Source organism: Triturus cristatus, chromosome 9, assembly GCF_964204655.1.
Source record: "Triturus cristatus chromosome 9, aTriCri1.1, whole genome shotgun sequence".
NCBI classification, from domain to species: domain Eukaryota; kingdom Metazoa; phylum Chordata; class Amphibia; order Caudata; family Salamandridae; genus Triturus; species Triturus cristatus.
The window spans coordinates 1,165,800,430-1,165,826,502 of NC_140592.1; the positions used below are offsets into that span (position 1 = coordinate 1,165,800,430).

General features: G+C 44.2%; 1 protein-coding gene across 1 annotated transcript in view; it reads left to right on the forward strand.

Moving 5' to 3' along the window:
• Positions 1–26,073, forward strand: part of RAD51B (RAD51 paralog B) — a 2,869,137-nt gene that overhangs the window by 959,757 nt on the left and 1,883,307 nt on the right. Inside the window, exon 7 of the mRNA XM_085627892.1 lies at positions 10,150–10,333. Coding sequence (XP_085484018.1) covers positions 10,150–10,333 — 184 coding nt within the window. The remainder of the gene's footprint in view (positions 1–10,149; positions 10,334–26,073) is intronic.

The following is a 26,073-nucleotide window of genomic DNA, read 5'->3' on the forward strand; positions in this document are numbered from 1 at the left end:
AATATCTAATATACACTATTGAAAAATATCAGCATCACCTGAGTCCACCTTTTCACTCAAAAAGTGAGGCAAAAAGCTCTTACTGAGACCCACAGCGTTTTGTGGCAGTAAGAGCTAGCTCTGTGTTTTAAGTCTCCACACAGTCAATGGATACATTGTTTAAGATTTAGACAAACATTGTTTAGCTAAAAGATTTGAGGGTTAAAATCGGTCCAATCAGAATAAACAAGCACCACATTTTGATAGGTCTAGGGTGAAGGCCCTCATAGCAGACTAACCCTTGGAGTCACTCTCGGAGTCCTGGATTCATGTGCAAGGCCAATCCCTCTGACTCCGGGAGGAGTGCAAAAATCCCGAAAAGTAGTAGTCCAGCACGGTGGTAGTCCTTTCAGCAGCACAGAAGTCCTTCTTCCTGGCAGAGTCTCCATACGTCTGGAAGTGTACTGAAAAGTTGGTGTCTGAGGTCCAATATTTATACCAGGTGACTTATTCGAAGTAGGAGAAGCTTCTAGAGGTTTCACTCTGAAGTGCACTGGTTTTCCTGACTCCCCCGGCTCCACACTAACTTAAAGGGATATGCTGCGCTTTGTGTGGAGGCAGGACGTAGCCAATTCAAGTGCAAGTAGGGCTGAGCCCATCTCCGCCCTCCCATCCTGCCAGTGATGGCCCATCCAGGCTCACCCAATCTCTCTACTCTATTTTGTGTGGCTGTCTAGGATGAATACACAAAGCCCACCTGTCGGCTACACCCCGTCATGTGACCCAGTGACAGGCTGTAGGCACTAAATGGTTAAGGCAGGAACATGCCAACTTTCTAAAAGTAAAGTAATTGGGGGTTGGGCCCTTTTATACACAGCTGAATTGGGCCTCTTTAAACATTTACCATGTGATTATTCAACCATCCTCTTTAGAATAACCAGGTGAAGTGAATTAATTTTCTTGGCCCATGTGTTTATTCACAATTCCTTCACTGATATTTAGAAACATATTATGAACTTTAGACTGTTATGTTTCATTCATGTGCCCAATATAGGCTCAGGTAGCAACTCTACCTTTCGCCTATATTTCTCCTGTCATTGCACTACATAACGGTTGTTGGGACTGACATTTTACCTAGTTACGGTAATGCCTAAATGACATGAGGTTTTCTCTGAAAACTAGCCCTGTTCATTATGCATGAGGATTCTTGAAATCACAGCAGGACACCATCTCTACATAATATGTACAAGGGTCACTGCTTCCGTCATCCTAGTCTGACGTGACACAGCAAGGTATATCCCCTGGGGGTATCATATTGGGTATATTAGCACCATATCTTGCTGAGGTAGTCGGAAGAGAAAAGGACTTCCATGCCAACACACTGATGCAAGACGCTGAGGTTCCTGCACGCAGACACTCCAGCTCGCAATGGTCTGACATCCCTTGTGGGGTGTCCATCTCGAGACCAAGACGGGGTCCCACAGTCTCTCACTTCAGGTAATGGGGTTGACTTTATCCTACAGGGAGTCTTGGCTTTTACACCCACATACATGCTAGATACACTTGGGTACATCGAGTTAGGGTCGCATTGTAGGAGTACACATTTACTACTGTCATGTATTTGATATACTTGCCTGTATTCATTGTTTTAGCACGATGGTAGTAATCTAACATTTACTCTTAGTGCTTCTAATCATTTATATCTGTTTCTGTCTAATGGTTGTTTCAGCACACCTATTTTACTCTAGAATGACGCTGGTTTAATAAATGCTTATTGAACAACGCTCCCTCTGTTTATTCAGTGTATGTCTCTGAGACAAAGTGAGCACGAGTGACTGAGCGACAAGTATCGCTGTTTCCACCATCCCGAGGGATCAGGGTTGTCATGTTCGATAGTTGCCAAGAACTATTCTCTTCTTGGTAAGAGGGGTTTCTAGTGGCACTGTGAGCTAGCTGGTATACAGGATAACATACTCGGTAGGGGTGTCCAGAATCAGTCTGGACACCAGTCCTACAGTGTCTGTTGTCTAAATGCTCAGATCGTATATAGAAACTACATGACAAGACATATCCTGAAAGGGCCACTTTTAACTTTTTTCAAATAAACAAATATACCGCACAGAGCTGTACAAAATACTTCAGTGCAATAAACATGCGTACATGAAATTAAGAGCTGTGAGTTTTACTTTACAAAAACTGGACATCAACTAAATAGTGATGACACATTGAATAGGCAATTTCAACATAAATCTTATTAGAACTTTTAGAACCAGTCAAATGATAGTTTCAAAAGCAGAGGTTACAATCACTATTGTTCTATGTGCCGTGAAACTCTTGTTGACAATGGAATTTTGGGGGATTCAAAATTATTTAATTATAGTGGAATTTCAGTTTGAAGCATTTGCCCACAAAACAGATAATCTTGTAGGACATTCCGGAAGGGTTTTCGTAGACGTGTTTTGAACTGCTACTTACTTATGGTTCTCATTAGGACCCTGACTGGCTCATGATCTGTGGAGGAATGATACATAGTGTGTTAGATGGTGACCACCTAACTTTGTTCAAATAGGGTTTTCCACTACATAGGCATGAGTTTGTACCTTGTGTCTTCTGAGGCAGATAATTTATACAGGCTTTTCCTTTGGTTCCACTTTTCCAGACTGCTGTGTGGATTTGATTTGGCCTTCATTCAATAATCACAGCTGTACTCTGGTTATGGTAAGTCTTTCTAAAAGTGTCATATTTAAAATTTTAATTTATAATCCGACTTCACCAGAAGAGGTTTTTCATTAAAATTCCAAAGACACCAAACATGAACTAGTTACCTGATCCCATTTGGAATATACAGCTTAGTAAATATAATAAGTTATCTCCAATGTTATCCCGTGGGACAGATGGTCCTTGCAGTGGTGAAAAAAAAATTGAAGAGGTTTTCACTACCAGGACATGTAAAACATAAAAGTACATGACCAACTTTTTAAATACACTGCACCTTGCCCTCTGGGTTATCCAGGGTAACTCCTTAGGGTGACATATATTTTAAAAGAAAGGTTCATTTTGCCAGGTTGAAACAGCAGTTTAAAAATGCTCACACATACCGGCTGCAATAGCAGGCCTGATACATGTTTAAAAGGCTACTTAAGTGGATGGCACAAGTGCTGCAGGCCCACTAGTAGCATTTAACTTAAAGGTCCTGGGTACATGTAGTACCACTTTACTAGGGACTTATAAGTAAATCAAAAATGCTAATTGGGTATAAGACAATTCTACCAATCAATCAATAAGGATTTGCATAGTGTGGCTGCTTCCCCCCTGAGGGTCTCGAGGCTCTGTGGGGGTCATGCTGCGGGATCACACTGCCCGTTCCTATTGATTGAACATCCAGGTCTTGATGTCCTTCCTGAACTGTTGGAACCTGCACCTAATATGATGAGGCTCTTAGGTGCAGGAGAGGGGGTTCCAGGTCTTAGCTGCCAGGTGGGAGATGGGCCTGCCTCCGTTGTTTGCCTGGCAGATATGCTGTGTAGCTGCTAGGGAGCAGGATCTTGAATGGAGTTCCCTGGTAGATTGGTGAAAATTCACTTGTTTGTTGAGATGTGCCGGTCCGTCATGATGCAGTGCTTTGTAAGTATGTCTGAGCAGCTTGAACTGGGATCTTTTAGAGACTGGTAGCCAATGGAGTTTCCTGAGGTGAGGGGTGATGTGTGTCTGTCTGGGAAGGTCAAGGATGAGTCTGGCTGCTGTGTTCTGGATGGTCTGGAGTTTCCTCATGAGTTAGCCAGTGATTCGTACATAGAGGAAGTTGCCATAATTGAGTCTGCTGGTGACAAGAGCTTGCTTGTCAATTCACCTGTTGTTGGATGGGAGCCATCTGAAGACCTTCCTGAGCATTCAAAGGTTGAGGAAGCAAGCAGAGGAGATGGCGCTGACCTGCTTCTTCATGGATAGCTGACTATTGAGGATGATGCTGAGGTTGTGGGTGTTTTCAGTGAGTTTGGATGTAGGAAGCAGTTCAGGTTGCCACCTTTCGTTGTTCCATAGGGTGTCCTTGCCTTGCCAGAAAACGAGTACTTGTGCCTTGTCTATGTTGAGTTTGAGACAGTTGTTGTTCATCCAGACGGCCAGATCCTTCATGCAACTTTGGAACCTGTCTTTGATTTTCCTTGGGTAGTTTGTCAGGGAGAGGATGAGTTGGGTGTCGTCGGTGATGAAGTTGAGTCCTTGGCTCATGATTCTACCATGCTTCAAGGAGAGAGCCCAAGCACTTTAGCACTGGTTAGCAGTGGTAAAGTGTGCAGAATCCTAAAGCCAGCAAAAACGTAGTCCGCAACATGGGAGGGTTGAAGGCTATAAGTTAGGGTAAAACCACTTCAAGGATGCCAGGTCAAACAACATGTATGTATTATGGGACCTAGTAGTCTGTGGAATTTCCTTACTGAGCCCATAATGGTCTGTTCCAATGTGGCAACTTGTTCACTCTGGGGTACAAACTGCACACTAGTTCTGAATTTGGAATGATCACTTGTTTCTAGGTTTTTTTGTAAACCCCTGTAAAGGGTGAGTACCTTTTGAACAGCACTGTATTCCCTGCAGTAGACCACTAGTGGTTATGAAAAGTAAACTGGAAAGCACGAGCTAAGAGGATGCTTTTTGCTGTTATCTGGCAGTATTCAATGTACCGTTTGTGCTTGAATCATACAGACCTCTATCTCTTGAGCATGGGTTCTCAGTTGTGCCTGAAGTTCCAGCCACAGACTTCTGTTATGGGTCCTCCTTTTCCTGAACTGACTGAGCCAACCACTGCTAAAGCATCTTGCCCAGAACAACAGTTTCCCTTCACACTGGGAAATCCCTGGACCGATTAGTTTACAACGAGTGGTAAAACTCACTCTGTATTAGTATTAACCCCCTACCATTTTCTATTGACTTCCTTGGTGGTATCTTATCCACACAAGTTGGTCATTTTGTTGTCTTTCATTGCTTGTTTTCTCTTATTTACCTTCCAGCATAGGTAGATCTGCCACATCTCCTCAACAATGACAGTTGTAGGAATGTAGCATCTGCTTTCATGGTTACCCCCACTTTTGCCTGGTGTCAGTGTGGCTTTGACTTAGTCTGCTGGGTTCCTGCTAATCAGGACCCCAGCATCTGTGCTTTCTCCACTAAATTGGCTCTGGTAAGTACTTTGGTACCTCCACAATTGGCTACTGGTGTAACCTTCTATGTCACGTCTATATGGTACTGAGGTACCCAGGGCATAGGTACACAGGGGTCTTCCATGGGCTGCAGCCTGTATTTTGCCACCCATGGAGGCCACGTAAACTGTGAGTACAGTCCTGCCATTGCAGCCTGTGTGAGTTGTTGCTTGCACTCCTCACAACAAAAATAAGTTTCCTTATATATGAGGTCACTGCACTTAAAACCTATGTCACCCCTATGGCAGGTTCTTCAATCCTGAGGGCAGGGTTCTTGGTTACAAGTGTTAGGGTACCCCTGTATGAGCAGTACACCCATACAAATCACGGAGCCGATTCTCCCGGCTTTGTAATTGTGGTCGGTCATCTTAAGGTATATAGTGGACATCAGTCATTACGAGATGTCTTACTATATAGTGGCTGCACCGAACCTGAATATATTTGGTATCAAAGATGTTAGAATCCTACCCAAACACTGATTCCGGTGCTGGAAGCATGATCACATGTACTGGGGGGTCCCAAGGGAACACCCCTGTCCTTCCGTTAACAGCCTTTCAAAGTCTGCCATCAAGCTAGTGATGCTTCCGACTACAGACCCGATTCTGCCCTCCTGCTGCGGAGCTGAGCTCGAGCAGGGGAAGGTAGAACAATTGGTTTCCTGTCACAGGGAGGTGTAACCACCCCCCAGAAAGGACTTATTGTATTGTGTTGGGGTGGGGGTGCGTTGCGGCTCTACCAGACTGCTTTGAAGGGCACATTTGTTGCCCTCCTTGCATACTCCAGTTAGAGCCAGTTCAGGAACCCTCGAGTCCCACGCTGGTGCAAAACGGGACAAATGACAGAGTATCCTACCCTTTGTCCAGACCCTCTTCTGGGAGGGCCCCGCCCCTGAGTCATTCTAACCTTCTCTTTAAGGTACTTAAGGGCTCCCCTATGGGTGGGTCCTTAGATTTGTCATGGAACAAGACTAACCTCTGAAACCAAGACACTCTTCAGCCCTCTTGACACTTGGACTTTGTTGAACTTGGACGGACTTCGACTGAAACCGAGAATACATCAAGGAAGACTCCTGCTGCTCCTGGTCTTGCTGTTCAAGTTTTCTGCTTCTGTGCTTCATACGGTTTTCCAGAAGGCCTTTGGGCATCAAGGACTTCTGAAGTGATTCTCCCTTGGAGTGAAAAAGTCACTCCTCTGCATCTGTAGGCACCTAAACGTAGCTGACCGGCCTGCTGCTCCTGACGTCCCATGGCCTTCCCAAAGCCCCGCAACACAGGTGGTGGTTCTGCAGAGTCCTGACCTGTCATTTAAGCAATTTTGAGGCCAGTATCCCTCGTCTTATCCACTGAGACCAAGCCCCAGTGCACTGCGTTGACTTGCCATTGCCAAGGCTTTTTGGCTCTGCACTCCAGAGGTCTTCGGACTACAAGAAGCTCCAGCTTCCAGCACCTCATATTCTGAAGATTAGTATCCTCACTGCATCATCTGCACCGTGGACCTCCATCTTTAGTGAGCTTCCTGATGTTCTCTTGCGACTCCTGTGCCTTCGGCCTGTGGGTTCTCCTGAGGGTCGCAGGACTCCCCCCAGTGTTCAATGCTATGCTGGACAACGGGGAGTTTCCCTTGCGTTGGAAACAAACCTCCATTCTACCCCTGCTGAAGAAACCTAATCTAGAAGTGACGGACCTGAATAATTTTCGGCCAATTGCCAGGCTGCCCCTTCCGGCGAAAGTCATGGAGGGCATCTTAAACACACAGCTGAGCGCCTTCCTGGGAGCAAGCCAGAGCCTGGGTCCATCTCAGCACGGATTCCGGGTGGGGCACAGTACCGAATCTGCACTGATCAAATCAGCAGAAGACGTGAGAACAGTGATGGATGCAGGGGGCAGAGCCGCCCTGATCTTGCTGGATTTGTCTGCGGCCTTTGACACGGTCCACCATAAGATACTAGTGGACCGGCTAAGGGCCAGCGGGATTCAAGGAAAGGCGCTTAAAATCCTGCATGCCTTCCTTTCCAGCAGGACGCAGAAGGTGGCACTGGGGGACTTTGAATCAGACCCTTTTGTTTCCCCTTCGGAGTCCCTCAGGGGTCCTCCTTGAGCCCTACTCTTTTTAATGTGTACGTCTCCACCCTGGCACCAATTATTAGATCCTTTGGCTTCAACTTAACATCGTACGCAGATGACACTCAGATAGTGTTGTCTCTGCTACCGGGGGAAACTGACAGCACTGCAGAAAGGTTCAGAGGCTGCATGCGGGAAGTCAGTAACTGGATGGCAGAAAACTGTCTTAAGTTAAATTCAGCTAAAACTGAAGTGCTGCTGTTCGGGTCCAGAGACTACTTCTGGTCCCCACGCTGGTGGCCGAAGGAAATGGGCACCCCCCCCCACCTCCAGTCTCGAAGGTTAAAAACTTGGGTGTACTGATGGACGACTCACTGTCCTTCAGGCCTCAAATTAATGCACTTACTTCAGCAACCCACTTTGTCCTAAAAACCATCCGGAAAGTTCTGCCGTTTCTTGCCGACGAGCACAAGAAGACAATGGTTACAGGATTGGTGATGTCCCGACTGGACTACTGTAACAGCCTATTCCTGAATGCCCAACAGGGGCTCCTCAATAAACTCCAAATTCTGCAGAATGCAGCAGCCCGCCTGATCACAGGCACACCTAAATTTGCCTCGGTGTCATGGGACCTGGTGAAGCTACACTGGCTACCAGTTCGTAAAAGAATTATTTTCAAATCACTATGTGTAACCTTTAAGGCTCTGTATGCCTAGGGCCCCACTGCATGACCCGACTTTTCCAATGGCATAGACCGACCAGATTGCTGAGGTCAGCTGATCAGGGTCTGGTAGTTGTCCCCAGAGTCAGGAAAGCTCGTTGGGGACGTAGGAGCTTTTCCCTAGGTGCAGCAAAGGCTTGGAACGCACTGCCGCTGAACCTCAGACAACTGCCGGACCTCCTTTCCTTTAGGAGAGCGTTGAAGACATGGCTCTTCACACATTAATCCCTCCGCCCATACACACTACTGACAATCAGCGCCAGGACACCTCCGGGTAACAGTGCGCTTTATAAATGTGAAAAATAAATAAATAAATTCTCTTGCTTCAGTGGACTCCGCTGCTTGCTTGGGCTTGCTCTGACTAGCCTGCACTTGGCGAGTCCCTTGGATCTTGCTAGTCCCAACAACAGCATCTCTTTGCTATCCACACCAGTTGCAGCTCCCACCAGACATCAACCACCTAAACACTGACATCTAACATGGGAGAGCTTGTGCATGGCTCCTGGTCTTCCTCAGCATTGCCTGGTCCTCACAGCTGCAGTGACAAGTTCACCATTGTCTCTTCTGAACCTCCTGACATCGGTGGGAATTGTGCTTCCGTGCCTCCTGGTCACCTCTGATTCAAATAGACTCTGTCCCTTCTGCTTGCAAGTTCTTCACTTTCAGAATCCACCATTGGAATCCACCGGACTCCTTCACAGTCTTCTCCTGAAGCATCTTCGTAGAATTCTCCTATTGTTGGCACCGGCAGGTTCCGACGTCACTTCACCCCTATGCAGGAGGTCACTTCATCCCTATGCAGGAGATATATAAATGTGTTAGTTATTGTATTGTGCAATAAATTAGCATATTTTTATTTAAACACTGCATGGTTCCTTTTCACTTCACTTACACTATTGATTAAAGTTATTAAAACAATCTGCTTTACACTCCTTCAAAATAAGCATGAAGACTGCTCTCCACAGCTACCACTTTGAGAGCTTTATATGGTTATCAAAGACCACTAAAATCACCATAAGGGTTGTCTGGAGTAGTGCAAGGTGCATCACTTGAATAAGTGTGCACCATTTACTAAGTCAGCCTCCAACAACAGTCATTTAGCAGGGCTGGGAAGAGGGAGATCGGGATAGGACCAATGTAGCCTCCCTCCACAGGACCAAAAACTTCTTCTAAAAGAAATTTTCTATCATTTCGTCACTAAGGAGCTTGCCACTTTGAGGTATGAATCCCTTACTGTGGAATAATATTGGCTAAATGGGTCTCATTGGTAAAGAAGCTTTTTTGTGGTTGAAGGTGTTGCTGGAACCGGATGTAGGATGAGACCTACTCTGATCACCTTGGCTGGGCCACCCGATTCTCCCATTAATGGTTCTTAAAAATAGTTTGACGATTTCAAGCCAGCCAAAGACTGTTAGCCTAGCAATGTACTTGTCCTAGTGTCTTTGCATTTGATGCCAACTTGAAGGCCCCAGCATTTCAAGGCATACCACCTATAACATCCTGGTCTGCGCTTCAACTTGCACTTCTGCTGGATTGTCCAACTTTTTCTTTCTAATGAGCTGGGAACATCTTAATTTCCTGTTGAGCACAGGCTAAAGAAACATCAGTACCATCCTCTGTACTGGGGCTAAAAGGAATTCTTACATCTTAGAGCTATGAGTGTCTTGGCTAAACCTTCTATGCTTACTCCAGTCCTTAATGGATCTTGGGGCAAGGTGCACCTCTGTGTTGTGTACTGAACGCTTAGTGTCTTTCCCCTAACACAGTACCCATCAGCCTTGAACTTTTCAGATAAGCGTAAGACTGATGAGCAGTACCATCTCAGACAGCTACAGGCAAATGTTTACAGTGAGTCTGGATGGTGGGAGGTGAACGAGGAGGAGACTTTTTAAGGCTTCTCTCCAAGTCCATTGACCATGTCAGTTATGCTTCCTGTACTTAAATTGTCCTATATTATCATTGAGTCAAGAGCCATTCTGTATGCCCACTATTCTTAAACGGGTTAACAAGGCAGCGTTCTACATTAATAGTAACTAATCTGTATACTACTCAATCAATCTACATTCAGATCCGCAAATTGCCTTTGTAGTTGTAAATCATTTAACCTATTGAAGTCTCACATGATCTATATAGTGCAGTATTTGACTTCCTGTTGGTTAATACAAATATCTGAAGTATTTTTTTCCTTTCCCAGAATTGAGTCCTTGGAAGAAGAAATAATTTCTAAGAAGGTGAAGCTTGTAATTATTGACTCTGTTGCTTCAGTAGTAAGGAAAGAATTTGATACCAATCTCCAAGGCAACCTGAATGAGAGAAGCAATTTTCTGAATAAAGAGGCGTCCACACTCAAGTACCTGGCGGAAGAGTTTTCAATACCAGTAAGTCTTGCCGTAAGCAGGTACTGTAAATCATGAATTGGTTTGTGATCATGACATGCTGAAGGCAGAAACTGGAGGAATATTATACTTTGACAGGGCAAATTTAAAAGAAATTCAAACATTTGGTGATCTTGTAACCAGTGTAAAGAAAACATAGACTCATGTGTATTTAATTTGAATTTTTAATATTGAATATGCATCAACTCAATAAAATACCAGTGGAAGTATGAGCAGTATCTGGGATTGAATATGTATCCTAAATAGTAAGTGTACAAAGAAGCCATATCATGGTGGTGTTTGTGATATTTAATCAATACTATATATAATAGACTTTGTGTTTACCACTGTTAATAGATGTATTCTCTTAGTTTTGATGATGTAGTACAAGAAGGGAAAGCTGATCTGTGAAATCTCATGAACAGTTTTCCCTGATTCATTTAATAGATTCTCACATATCCTACCTTAATGGGGTGACACTGGGCCTTGTTAAGGGATAAGGTATGGGGTAAATGAGATCTGGAGTGCCTCAGATTTGTAGCGGGATCTCTAGCACAATCTAAAGGATGAGTTATATAATGAGGCATAAAACTCTGCGGGCTCAGTACTTAGGACAGCAAACTATTGGATGGTTTCATTTTTGCCAGACTTTGTTCCCTCATGCTAGCTAAGCACTGAAGCAATAGATTCCCTTCCCTCCTACTCTTTAAATGTGGTATTGAATTAGAGATCACTTTTATGTCTAGACAGGTGAGCCACCTTAATCTTCATTGTGCTGCCACTTTCTTCCAGTTGATATGTCTACTTAGTGTATTGACTGAGTCCAAAAGCTCCTTGTACCAGACTTCCAGTCTTGGATTGATGGGTTTTAACTTTAAGACGTAAACAAATGTGTTAGTATAGCTTACAGAAAGTCCATTGGTAGAGCAGCCCTTTCTGACAGCTGCCAAGATACAAAGCTTACGAGCTACTCTGTAGATTTTCCAGACTACTCAAACAATTTGTTCATTCTGGCATTGAAGGGGGTATTCTTGAGGAAAGTAGGGGCTGTGCTTGAAAACAAATATGCAGTATTTATGCAATATAACCAACAGAATGACTTTAGAGGTCTAAAGAAGACATTGTGAGCCATTACATGCATCACAGACATAGGAACTAGTCTCCGACCACCACTGGTTAACGTTCTTTTGCCTGATTCCCAGCTGCAGCTGTCCTTTGCTCAGACCACCATTTAAAGTTGCGTATGACCGCTCAGTGCCTGCACATGTCCGCAACCTTTGTTGGTGTGTTAGCTTGGGCCCCGATGGGGATGTGGTTGCATTCGGGAAAAATTCAATCTTCTGGTTTATTGTAGCCTCATCTGTAAACAGGATCAACCTAGAGGTCGCAATGCTAAATTTGATAATACCTTACATTGTTTCTTAATGTTGTGTAACAATAGATGTGGTTTGACCTGTTCGCAAACTAGAATTGAATGTTTGGAGGCTAATTTTATGTGGAGACTTGTACACTCCAAGATAGAGTGCACTTGCATCACAATAGACCTGCACCCCATTAGAGAACATTTTTCATGATTATAAGCAAATGATCAATTACTTAAATTAGCACGCTTAAAATTTGTTGTACATGCTGCAGCCCGACTTGTCTCAAATACTCATAGATCTAAAAACTCACAAATATGAACATATCACACCAATTTTATAATACTTTGATTGGAGCCTGGCTGAAAACAAATGTTCCTAGAAACCGAATGTCTCACCTAAACTCGTTGAAAAGCCCATCACACAGGCAATATCATGGGGCTCAGGGCCAAATGTAACCTTTGACTTGAAACTCCCCATTTCAGAAAAAGATCCACAATATGTTGTACCTTCTATAATGCCCTCGGCATAGGGATCACTTTGCCTCAGCCTATCAGACAAGTGCACGCTCTCTTACAAATCAATCCCACCTTGAAAGATCTCTTACTGCTAAAACACTTGAGGGTCGGGCTGGGGGGTTATTTAGAGTTTGGCAGATGCAAGACAGGATTTTCATTTAACCAAGAAAGTTGGACAGTTTTGCTAATTTTTAATTGCAAAGTCAGCAGGACATTTTGAGCTAGACTGCCGGTATCCTTGATCACAGTTTAGACATCCTCTATATCAGCTGGAAATTCAGCGAGAGGATGCAGTTCAGCTGATCCAGATGCTGCATGGTCACATGCACTGGATTCTTAAGGTGAAAGGTCTGTGTCTTGGGATCTCGCAGGCCGAAGTCTGAAGAAGTTATGTAGGAACTTCTTGTTGTGAGTGGCAGGACAGGAATGATGACCCTCATTCCTGCGCTCTCCCTGAAATTCAGAACCACTCTCGTCTGTCAGACCACAGAATATGAGATGGTTAGAAAAGCTGCGGCCAAGCCTGAAAATCCAAGTGTGGCCTGGTGTCCTTCATCCATGGCCACCAGGGGCCATATTCCAATTACATCGAGCATTTGCACCTGCTTTGCGTGCCCCCGGGGAATTTTGGTATTACAGAAGGGGGTGCGGACATTTCTGCGCCCCCTTCAGTAATTGCAATAGTGCTGGCGCACTTAAAGCCACAGCGCTATCATCAGGGTGCGTTCCCTCATTTGCATAGGGGCATGCCCTATGCAAATGAGAAAATTCCTTTGCCTCTGTGACCGTGCCATATTACAGACGTGGTCGCAGAGGCAAGGAAGCTCTCGGGGGGAACACTCGGTGTTGCCACCTTCTAGGTGGCGCACTGTGAGTGCGCACCACAGGGAGCAGTCCTCTGGAGGGAAGAAAGGAGGTCCTTTGGACCCGCAGGCATCTCCTTGCAGGCAGGTGCAGTCACTGAATGCACCCACCTGCAAGGGGATCTCTCATCCCATTTAAAAGTGCAGGCGGATTGCAACCTGCACTGTGAAAACACAGAGCGGCTCCCAGCAGCCGCTCCGTGTTTTCACATGAATCCGCTCCCCTGGGGCCATCGCGAGTTCGCAGCTGCCTTGGGGGCAGCTTATTCATCATAATAGGGCGCTATGTCATTGTTTGCGCCCGCGCACCTTTTAAAAGATCCGCCGGCTCCAAGCAATGACAATGCGTAATACGGCCCCAGGAGTCACTCATGTGCGTCCAGCAGCGCTATTTTAATGATGTTGGTTGGAAGATAAGCCAATGGTCTGCCATCCCATTTACTTTCGTATATAAATCCACGAGGCTGGAAAAGAACAATATGTTCCTTAAATCTGACATTAAAAGGGAGCTTAAATGTGATAGTTCAACGAATGACGACACTGAGGATGGAATTTATTTTGTTACCCTGTTTGCACTCTCAACCTATTTGTGATATGTCTCTATGATTAGGTTCTGTAAGAAATGTAAAGTCAGTACATGAGAAATTAGGTTTCATTACTTTATTGAGAAGATATTTCAATAGTGCACAAAAACAGTGCACAAAAACAGTGTGAACCAGAATGCAAACAGCTGCTGTTTGCGGCGCTTGTGTTTGTGCTATTTGCTAGTGCCAAAGGCGTCCACCTGTCCAAAACAGACGAGAGGACGCATTTCACACGAATATATAGGGCATAAATGCAGGTTTTACATTTTGCGTAGTATCACGTCATTTTGTGGAAGCAAAGTACTCGAATTTCGCACACCTCTGAAAAATCTTGGCAACCCTTTATGGTATATGGTGGTATTAGGAAGGATTATACATTTTTTCATATATATGTTACTTTTTGTCTGCTTTGGTGGATCATGGGTGAATACCTTTCTTTTGTTTTCTGTTTGAATTTTTATTTAGTCTTTAAGGTGCTGTTTTTTCAATTCTTTAGCAAACCTTTGATGCAACCCATTACTTTACACGCTTACCTTTAGTTTCCTAAATGATATCCTATATAGGGTCACGCAGTTTTATTGCACTCACAATATTGACTGTGTTAAACCATTTTTCAGTGAACAGATTTACAAATTCTTTAATGGGAACTCCTAATTTAATTTATAATTTAACCATTTGAAGCTTTGCCAAATACAATGTTGACTTTCAAACCACCTCCGAGTCCAAAATACTTTTTATATTATGTTTGGATCAAAATTAATTAGGAATTTGTTGCGAATGTGTGAGTTTGGAACACATTACGTCAGGAACGGCCTGGGAGCGTTTCTCCCCACGAGGCCTTGAAGCCACGTAAGTGATAAAAACAATATCTAATGTCCAGGGCCGAAGCCAGGAGTGGGGAGGAGGGGCGCTGGTCGCCATGTGGGAGCTAGACCATATTTGTTTTTGCCAACACTTCCCCAAATGACGCAGGCAGCTGGCAAAACAAGCATTTGCAATGCAATAGGTCTCACATTTACGAGAGTTTAAGCTATTGTCATTTACTATGGCATTAGCTCAAACTCTTGTAAATGCGAGGCCTATTTCACTTCAAAGAAGCGGCCTCCATTTGTCCGGGGCTGCTTTAAAATGCAAGCGGGCATAGCAAGGAAAGCACGTCGTGACTGCAGTAGGAGAAACACATTAAAGAAAATAGTGCTTTCTGACTAAATAAGTCATACCGTGTCGCAACAGATGTAAAAGGGCCAGTCGCCATGGGAGCTTACAAATGCAGACAAGGCGGTACAGAGGACAATGACACCAGCCAATTAAAAATATGGGCGGAGAGTGGGCGGGGCTTCAAAGCCATACTCCAATACTGCATGCCTTGCAGCAGTGCATGCGCTGCCCAGGCTCGACCTACAAAATGGCTTATCCGTGGGCTCTGGAAATAGAGGTGCTGGATGTCAGAATGCTAATCAGCCATCCATATAAATGCCTTGAAATATCGATTTTCCTTGTGAATTTAGGGCCTTTCCTTTTCCTCGCGAAAGCCCAGTGTTAGAAATTGGGTTTCTAGTTGGCAGAGGTATGCACCCTGTCCAAGCAGGAATCACAATCCTAGTCCGGGCAAGTCAGATACAGACCATAAAATAATCTGTGCTCACCCTTTGGTAGCTTGACACAGAGCAGGCAGGCTTAACTTAAGAGGCAACTTTTAAAGTGTTTGTGCAACACTTCAAACAGTAACACAGTGAAAACGCCACTACAATACTCCACACCAGTTTAGAAAAATAGATTGATTTTATAAATACAACTTGACCAACACTACATAAATCTAACAAGTATTAGCCGAGATTACTTTTTTCAGAATAAGAGTGTAAATAGCTCTGAGCAGCAGTAAGCGCTTATGGGGGATATCTAGTGGCGATGGACTGGGGTAAAGTCAAAAGTTAAGGCTGACCGCGATTGAACACCGACCAGTTACAGGATCCATGCAAGGTCCCCTGAACAAAGTACCTTGTCCTATTCGCAACAGAGAGGTGCTGGATGCAGCCGAACGATGCTTCGGTGTCGATCCAGCAGCTGAGGGGATGTGCTGATTTTCTCCATGCAACGATGGTGATGCGCCAGTTCTGAAGATGAAAAACACAAGCAACCGGCCCCCACTAGCTATTGATTAATTAAATAGAGTACACAAAGACAGATGAAACGCCGTAGCGAAGATGCGTTTTTTCCAAAGCTGATGCACTGGGTTTCTCCACGCGGTCGAGGGGATGCGTTGATCGTCTCACTGCAACGGCAGCGATGCGGCGGTTCTGATGCATTGCTTCTGGTGGCGATGCACTGATTCTTAGTACGATGCTCCAGTTCTGTTCTCGCAATAGAGACGATGCGTTGATTCTGCTTCACGCAGCAGAGGATGTATCTGTTACACTAGAGCAAGCACCTGGATCCACTAACAATGGAACAGGCACAGGAGGTGAGACTTTGATATCCCTGAGTATCAAAAGAGTAGGCAAGCCAGCATGCCATTGGAGATCACTCTGAGTTCAAGCAAGAGTCCACTTCAGCAGGAACAGAGGGTAGAGGGTCGAGGGCAGCACAGCAGAAAAGCAATTCTTCCAGAGCAGCAGTTCAGTAGAATGCCAGTCCTTGTAGCAGTAGTATAGTATATCAATCCTTTATCCAATAATTTCCTTCAACTCTCGCTGCATTCAGAATTAACTAAATGCCAACGCGTTTCAAGATGCAGAGTTGTTACAACCAGCATGGTGCACGAGTTCAATATTCCTTCTCGTTTTTGAGTGAAAAATGATACCCGTGAGGGAAAGCACGCCGTATTTGAGCAAAATGAAAGTCCATTACATTCAGAGTTTTGAATTGGTGAAGATGCGGTAAAAATACAGAGTCTTCAAGGAACTCAGTCCTGCCCATACTCTGCAGTAAAGAAATTCATACTGGCAAAGTGTTAAGGGAGCCTTGTAGGCAGTAACATAAATGAGTCCACTGGCAGAAAAGCCAAAAACTCTTGGAGCAAACGAGCTGGAGCAACTGCTAAATCGCTAGAAAACAGAATATCCGGTCCATTTATATGAAGCCCTGATGATAGTCCCAGTACTATTCGCCTGGGTCTGGAAACGCGTTGGCATTTTGGAAGGCATTTAGTTAATTCTGAATGCGGCGAGAGTTGAAGGCAATTATTGGGTAAAGGATTGATATACAATTCAGATACTCTTTTGACGCTGGAGTTGGAATAACACGTGATTAATAACATTGGATATTTTCATGTTTATTACAAAATTTTGTATATGATGTAAATTTTCCTAAAAATGTGTTTTGCATCAGATTAATGTATGAATTCATTTGCTGCTTTTGTCATGATGCAAGTTGTTACTAGGGGTGGGCGGAATTTGCGGAATTAACCTTCGCAAATTATCGCGAGAATGTTTAAAATTATCGCAAACAAGCAGAAATATCGCGAAGATGCGGAAGGTTTTTTCCGGCATGTTCGCGCGATTTTCTGCATGGTTGCGGGTCGCCAACTTACCCATGTGGCTGCTTGCGGGCGCGGCCATCTTGTTTTGAGTTGTTCTCGCGGTGCATGATCGCGAGAAGAAAGACGTGATCGCGCGACGCATGACGTCACTGCGGGCGCGAACTGTCGCGAGACAGCGCAAATGGCTAAAAACAATACAACATCTCATGGAGAACGCGACCGGATCAAGAAAACTTGTCGGCGAACGCAGGGAATCAGGTAAGGCGATCGCGCGCGCGCGAGAATGTATCATTTTACAGCGCGAGCAAGAAACAAATTATCGCCAAGCTGCGGAAACCGGAATTTTTGACATCTTCGCGCTCTCCGCGGAACGCAAAAATGTCAAATTATCGCAATTTCCGCGAACGGAACGAAATTTTTGCCCAGGCCTAGTTGTTACCAATAATTTTTTCACAGTGTCGAAGTCCATTTTTGTCTTTAAATGTATGTTAATGTGAATTGTATATACGTGTAAATTCATGTGTGAATTTGATAAGTCTGTTTCTTTTTCAGTCCAAAATATTTTGATTAATTTTTAAATTAATAAGAAACAGGAATGGTCTAATAAAAATTCCATTCGGACAGATAAGAGTCGACTGTTTGTTACTCCATGAGTAGTAGGAGTATACGGTAGTACGTAGCCGGGTTCATTGTTTTGTGTTCTGAATTTTGAATAGCCCTACCTGGCCCCGGTCCGTTGGGCTTAACCCCTATATCTTTCTAAAAGTGGCATTTCTGAAATAGTAACGTTAAATCCAACTTTGCTTGCAAAGAGGATTTATCATTACAATTTCCATGATATTAAACATGATAGAGCTACTCCTTCTCAATCAGGAATTACAGCTTAACAGTGTGATGAGGAATTCCCAATGCTAACCTATGAGAGGGGTAGAACTCACGGTAGTAAAAAACCAATGTATGTGTTTTTTCACTACCAAGACGTTTTGAAATTCAAAAGTACACGTCCTACCTTTTACTTACACCACACCCTGCCCTATGGGCTACCTAGGGCCTATTTGGGGGGTGACATATGTAATATAAAGGGAGCTTATGGCTCGGCAAGGGGCTCTAGATGCTATGTTGACATGGCAGTGTAAACTGCACACCCAGGCTGACTAGTGTAAGGCGAGAGACCTGTTTAAAGGGCTACTTGTGTGGGTGGCACAATAAATGATGTAGGCCCTCTAATAACATTTAATTTACAGTTCCTGGGCACAGGCAGTGCACTCTGCTGGGGACTTACAGATAAATTAAATACACAAATTGTGGCTAAGTCAATAAAACCATGTTTAGGGGAGAAGCACATGCACTTTAGCCCTGGTTAGCAGTGGTAAAGTGTTCTGAGTCCTAAGAGCAACACAAAGAACACAGCAAAAAGCGGAGGTAAGGAGGCAATAGGTTTCGGGAAGACCACCCTAAGGCTGTCTGGTCAAACACCCAGCCACCCAAGTGAGGTACTATTATTATTGGGAGAAAAGTAGGAACGTTGGGTGGCTGAACATTTGGGCATCCCCGCAATCTGCTTTCACTTATGTTTTGCTCTGACATCAGCCTGCACAGTATGCTATGCAATACGTTAAAAAAAAAATTACAAAACTTGGGACTAGAGGGAAGCTTTTCCCTCATGTTCAAACGTTGATGCTGGAAAAGATAATGTTTCTGGTATTTTTACAAGATTTGTTTTTCCAGTACTGTGGACAAACAGTTGAAGTCCACCACACTATGAAGGTAGTGCAGTGGATGCCAACAGGTTGCACTCTGCCCTAAAGCAGTTAAAACCCACCAACTCCATGCAGCCTGATATCCTAGTCATCAAGATTGGACAACAAGCTGCAGGGATATAATGCGCACATTGCACTAACTTCTTTGTTACATGGTATAAGGGACTTCTCCGGTTCCAAACGGCTCCCAGGATGGTAGGTTTGTGGGACTGGAGAACAGAGAGAAAATACAGGGGACAGAGAAAGATGGCAGCTGTTGCTCGTGTCCATGCACAGCCAAGAGACAGTTTGTTGCCCTACATGTTCTATGGAGAAGAGGGCTTTGGAGAGAATAACCAATATTGAATGGTACCGAGAATATAAGGAGAAGCGGATCTAGAAAAGGAGAGGATAACAAGAGAGAAAGAGTAAATGAAAAAAGCAAGAGTGAACAGAAGAGACATGGAGGGGGAAGGTAGATGCAGCGACAAAATTACAGGTGTATTGGGGAAAGAGATGAGAAATGCAGTGGAAACAGAAGTTAAGATATGAGAAGAGAGAAAGTAAAATAAAGCCTCACGGAGCAAAATGAGAGCTAGATAGGCACGGGAAAAGGTGATTGGATTTAAGTGTAATTTATAGCTTATGTTTTTGTCAATACAGCTAGCCCAATTTGATTTCAATGCACAAATGTGAAATTATTTTCTTAAACGGAGCTTAGCATAAGATGAAAAAATGGTCATGCATAGTGATCGCTGAAGTCTTTTTTATTTTTTTTATTTTTTATTGAGCAGAGCATTAGGTGCATAAAATACATAATCTACTTAAAATCATTAATAAAAACCATTTGGACAAAACAGATACAATAGCTTCTAATTTCATGATAACATTTTAGAAAAAGTAAAGCTGTAGCAGCAAATAGCATCATCATCCAAAATTAGCAATGTGCAAATTATCTAAACAAAAATGCAGCAACCGGGAAAGTTGCAAGTAGTTCTAAAGTGCAATATCAATTAAAGTGCAAATGCCTTTTTATCTCAAATAGCAGCTGCTACTACAACATCAAAGTCAATTTTAGAAACAATATGGCTGTAGCAGCTGATGACATCATTGATCAATATTAACCATTAACAAATCATCTAATAAAGTGCAATGGTGAAAAGTGCAAATGCTTCTAAAGTGCAATACCAAACCAGGTACTAGTGCCTTTTTGTTTTTTTAAACAGATAGCTACAGCATCAATATGTAAAACGAATGTTAAAGTTCCTCTTTTGACTTTTCTAAATCAGTAAAAAAAATCAATTTTTTTTCAAATTTCCTTGTGGCCCCCACCCGTCTAGCATAAGCTTCTTAAAAATTTCGAGTCCTTTTCATTTTATCGAACCATTTCAGATGAGGGGGCTTCACTAGATTTCCAATTCTGAAGAATTAAAGAACTAGCAACAGTACAAGAAATAAATACAGAAACTTTCTCGGCCTCTGTTAACATCATTCTATCCCTGCAAAGTCCAAATAAAGCAGCCTCAGCCTCGAGCGAAACACTCTTTCTGATTGCTAGCTCGATATCGGCAAAAATTGCCTCCCAGAAGGGCCTCAACATGCAAAGAAGGTATAGTGCCATCCACCTTCCCCATCTACCTGACAGCGGAAGCACTTATTCTCAACTCCCGGAAATCTTTTTTTTAGGGCGGCCGGTGTTAAGTAGGAGAGCCAATGTGATAGAAAGGCCATCCTTTTAAAATTCGCGGCGCGCAGGGATTTACTTCCTAGATGGCATAGGGCCTCCCAATCATTGAGGGAAAGAGTACATCCTGTCTCACGATCTATTTTAACCAAATGGCTCTCCATCACGGAAGCTTGGCCCTGTTGATGTAGCAACTGGTACCAGTTCCCTACACCACTCACTTTGGTCCCATTCTTTTCCCACAACTTTCCCGAACAGTCGAAAAAAACAAGGCATTTGAAAAAGGATGCTTTCTTCCACGAGCCTCACACTCAGTCAACACTAGGGTGTTTGCTGAGAAGGATCTCCCATGCATTATATGTCTCAGTTACTGAGATCTTACTAGCAGTCCTGGAGGAATTTCACACCAATTTAGCACAGGCTATCCAAGATGGGCAGCGTGTGGCTAAGTACATCATCTGGTCAGTCTTGGACATGACAGACTGCTTACGCAGAATGGTCTGTACTAGCATGGTGCTCTGTCACCGTGTGTGGATGAAGCAAGCCATGTGCTTTTTGGGTTACATTCAAATGTCATTCATGGATATGCCATTTGACGGCTCACCTCTTTGTTAGATAAGGCCAACAGCACTCTTGGTCTTTCTACATCTGCAAGGCACTATCCCCAACAATTTTACCCCTTTTGAGACATTACTAGGGGCTTCGCCTTCGGACAGCAGCAAGGGCATCCACCCCAACATTGAGCACCCCATTCCTTTGAGGGTCGGGTAGAGGATCTGGTATACTTCGTCTAGACCAGCAGGGGTAGCAAACTTCCCAGACACCAGGCCCTCCGGCCGCAGCCTCCAAGGTGCTTGAATTTGTCCTACCCCCAAATACCCCCATGAGAGGCAGGATTGCTCATATTCTCCACAAGTGGCAAGCCATAACATGTGACAGGCGGGTCCTGCAGATAGTCCAACAGAACTATCCCTTGCCATTCATTCCCATCCCATTCATTCCCATCCCATCGCCTCATCCACCTAGATCAGAGTGGCTTTCAGAGGACCATTTGTCTGTTTTGCGGCAGGAAGTCAAGTCCTTTTTGGAGAAAGGAGCCATAGAGGGCCAGGGCCTTGAAGTTCAGAACTGTCTGTTATTTTCTATTGCCGAACCTGGGTGGTAGATAATCAGCCCTTCATTTTCTTCCTGCAGATGGGGAAATTCAATATGCTCACGCTGGCCCAGGTTCTTTCTGCCCTGGATCCAGGAGTCTGGATGGTGGTGCTTGACCTGCAGGATGCTTATTTCCTTATCCCCATCCCATAATCCCACAGGCGGTACCTGCGATTCAAAGTGGGTCACAAGCATTTTAAATTTGCTATGCTCCCTTTTGCCTTATCGGTGCCCCTCAGGTGTTCATGACTTGATGGTGGTGGTAGCAACGTACCTTTGGAGCTCAGGGGTGTCCGTCTTCCACCTACCATGAAGACTGGCGGCTTAAGACCAGCTTGCCACATTTGGTTGTGAACTTTCCTAAATCATGGGGGATCACAATCAATGTGCCAAAGTCACACCAGACTCCTTCCCAGAGACTCCCATTCACTGGAGCCAGCCTGTATATGGTGCAATTTGCGACCTTCCCTCCAGAACATGAGTCATGGACACTTGGGCTATGATCCTGATGTTTCAGCTTCAGTCCTGGGTCTCTGTGAGGATGGCTCTGAGGCTTCTTGGCCTACTGCTTCCTGTATCTGGCTTGCTGACCATGCTAGGGAGAATATGTGGCTTTGCAGTGGGAACTGAAGTGTGGTCCCAGCACCAAGGGAACCTGTCGGATGCCATGCAAGTTTTGGAGGAGACTGCAAATGATCTGCAGTGGCGGATGCTCGACTGCAATTAGACCAGAGGCAGACCCCTCCTCCTGCCCCACCTAGAGCGGACTGTGGTGACAGACACAAGTGATGGGTTGGGGAGGGCATCTAGGAGAGGTGGAGACCCGAGGACTTTTGGTCTCTGGTAGAGGCTCTCCTCCACATCAGCCGGTTTGCTTGGCGTTGAGATGGTTCCTGTGCATCCATCAATGAGAGGTTGTTTAGGTCACCACAGACCACACCACCACCACCATGTGGTATTGCAACAAGCAGGGAGAGGTGGAGTCCTGAGCTCTGTGCTAAGATGCCCTACACCTCTTGATCTGGCTGAACCAGGGCATCTCCCCAAACCTACATCACCTAGTGTGTTCTTTATATACCGGGGCAGACAAACTCAACCAGCATGGCAGCTTCACTCGGATGTGGCAAAGGGAACTCTCCCAAGAAGGTACTCTCTGATGCATTCCACCTAAAGTGAAGCACAGTACTCTTGTATCCCTTTCCACCACTACCTCTTTTGCCTGGGCCCAACTTGTTTTAGTACCTCTGGACTGGGCCAGGAGAGTGTGGTACCCAAAACCTCTGGGCAGGGTGCTGGTTCAGGAGGATCCTCTGCAGCAGCAGCATGGCAGTCTTGCATCCTTGCTTGCCAATCTACACCTCTTGAGTGGAGATTGACTGGCGGCAGTTGAATATATATATACATATTTTACCTACTGGTGACTGCCAGTAGGTAGTTTTATTTACGACATAGTTTCCATAGGAAAAGCATTTTTGACTAGTCTATAACTTTGACGTCGTTTGACCAATCTTCATGAAATGTACCCAAAAAAGTGTCAAACTAGGTTCAGTGTGTCATGGAAAGTTTGGGGATGACATGTGCAGTGGGGATGAAGAAATAAGGGTGCGTAATAGGGGTGCATTTGTAATGTTAATTCCTATAGGAACACGTTGTTGAACCTACTGCCTGAACTGCTGGACAAAATTACACCAAATTTGGCAGAAAGAGAGATATTATTTTGCAGATTGTACTTTTTGTTATTTGATGCAAATCCATTCAGTCATTTTTGAGAGATTAAAATCAAACTATATAGTGATAAATCAGGCTGCTGATATTTTGCAGTGATTTTGCAATGGCCGCGAATGTTTCGTGTCGACATTGTGGTAAATCGCGAATGTGCACATCAGCGGAAATGCTCTGATTGGCTGGAAGCAACCTGAACAGAATGCTGTGGCTGTTATTTTATCGATTGGGAATGGTTCCCGGGGCTGAAAATTTCTGTGAAAGCTAACATGAGGGGTCAGGGTGGAGGTACTCTGACCCCATGTTTGAGAAAATGGGGAGGTTAGTGCCAAAAGTTGTGTCCAGAATTGTTGTTTTTAATCATGTACGATATTGCCGCCGCCGCGGTCACTAGTGCGTCCCCCCATGTATCATCACAAGAACACTGCCAATATTGGTGAAAATCTAAAACAAAATATATATATTTGTACACATTCGCCAGTCACTGTCCCAGACTCATGTACACACTCACAATCTCACTCAGTCACTTATACAACATTCATATACACACTCACATATGTATACATCTAGTCACATACCCATTCAGGTACTCATGCACCCACTTACAGACTCACTTGGAGAGTGATGCACCCATGTACAGACCCACTCAGATTCATGCACCTGCTTAGAGACCCTCTCATAGACTTATGTGCACAGTCTCATACCCAGTTAAAGACTCTTACACCCACTCACAGACCCACCTGGGCACTCATGCACCCACTCACAGGCTCACTTAGATACTCACACACCCACTTACAGACCCACTCACACACTCGCATATGCCACTCAGACTGATGCTCTCTCACAGACCCCTGGACACTCCTCACCCACTCACAGATGCACGCACCCACTCAGTCCCACTCAGGGACCTATGCACAAACTCACAGAACCACTCAGACACTCATGCTCCAAGTCATTGACCCACTCACACACCCACTTTGACACTCATTTATCCAGTCACAGTTATACACTTACAAATGCATAAAGGCACTCATGCACCTACTCACAGATCATCTGACACTCATGCAACCAATCAGACCCATTGAGACACTGATGCACCCACTCATAGATTCATTGAGACAGTCACACAGTGTTACAGAACCATTGATAGACTGATACACCCACCGTCTTGTAGATCCACACAAATGCTTATACAATGAATGAGACTTACTGATACATGCAGTCACAGATTCCACTGAAAGAGTTATACACTGTGTTAGAGATATTAAGGGAGTCTTACATACTATTATAGAGTCATTTAGATAGGTATGTGTTTAGTGTGTTGGTTATAATCCATTTTACAGTTACACGTTTTAAATGTGGTGGAGGCTGAAATGCACTGAAAAAACCAAAGGTTACAGGGACGTTATAGGTGGGAAATAGAATTAAAAAAACCTTAGAAGTTCCCTGAAAAAACAAAGGTTACAGGGACATTATAGTTAGGCTGACATTTCAATCGTACAAAACTAGAATAATTCAGCAGTTCTAGTTATCTGAGCTAATATAACTCGTGCCCCGCAATGCACTGCTTATGACCTCACATATTACATCACTCATGACCTGGCCAGTGACCTCACTGGTGACATCTGAAATGACATCACTGATGACATCATCCAGAGAAACACTGATACCCACACTTACAGCCCCATAAAACATGTTATACAGCCACTCTCACACAATCACTAACAAACGTATTCACAGAACCCATACAACACACACACACACACACACCCATCTTGTCACTCCTCTATACAGCCAGTAACACATTAACTCGCTCATTAAGCTACTTGCGGAACCACTAACTCACATATACAGCCACTCATGCATCTACTCACTTACCAATACAGCCAGTCACAGATTCAGTGGAGACATAAACACACTTACAAAACCACCCATACAGTTATTGACACAGTAAATCAGTTAACCATATACCTACCCACATACCTACTCACTCACCCAAATAGTCACTCACACAGCCACTAACTCACACATACAATTACTCACACAGCCACTTTGTTACTTATACGTATACTAATACATATACTAATTTACCTATACAGTGAATGAGACAGCCACATTCTTCCCCATACCTCTCACACTCACCTATACAATCACTCAAACACCCATTTGCTCACACATACAACCACTCGTACATTCACTCACTGACCCATACACCCACTTACACACCAATTCATGCATCGAGACAGCCACTCATGTACCCATGTCACTCTTCAATACAGACACTTCTGTATCTGCTCAAACACCCATTCAGCCACTCATGCACCCTCTGATTTATCATTTACAACCACTGATGCACCTACTCAGTCTACTAGGCAGATACTCGCACAGCCACTCACTCACACATGCACAGGCACACCCACTTGCTTACCTATACAAAATCTCAAACACCCACTATGTCATGTATACAGTCTTTTATATACCCAGTCACTCTTCTATACACGACTTACACATCCTCTCACTTACTCATACAGGCACTTCCACAGCGAGTTACCTTCGTATATATGTTTAACACTCAGTAACTTTTAGAAAACTCTCACAACACTGGATGATGTCATCACTGATCTCATTTCAGATGTCAT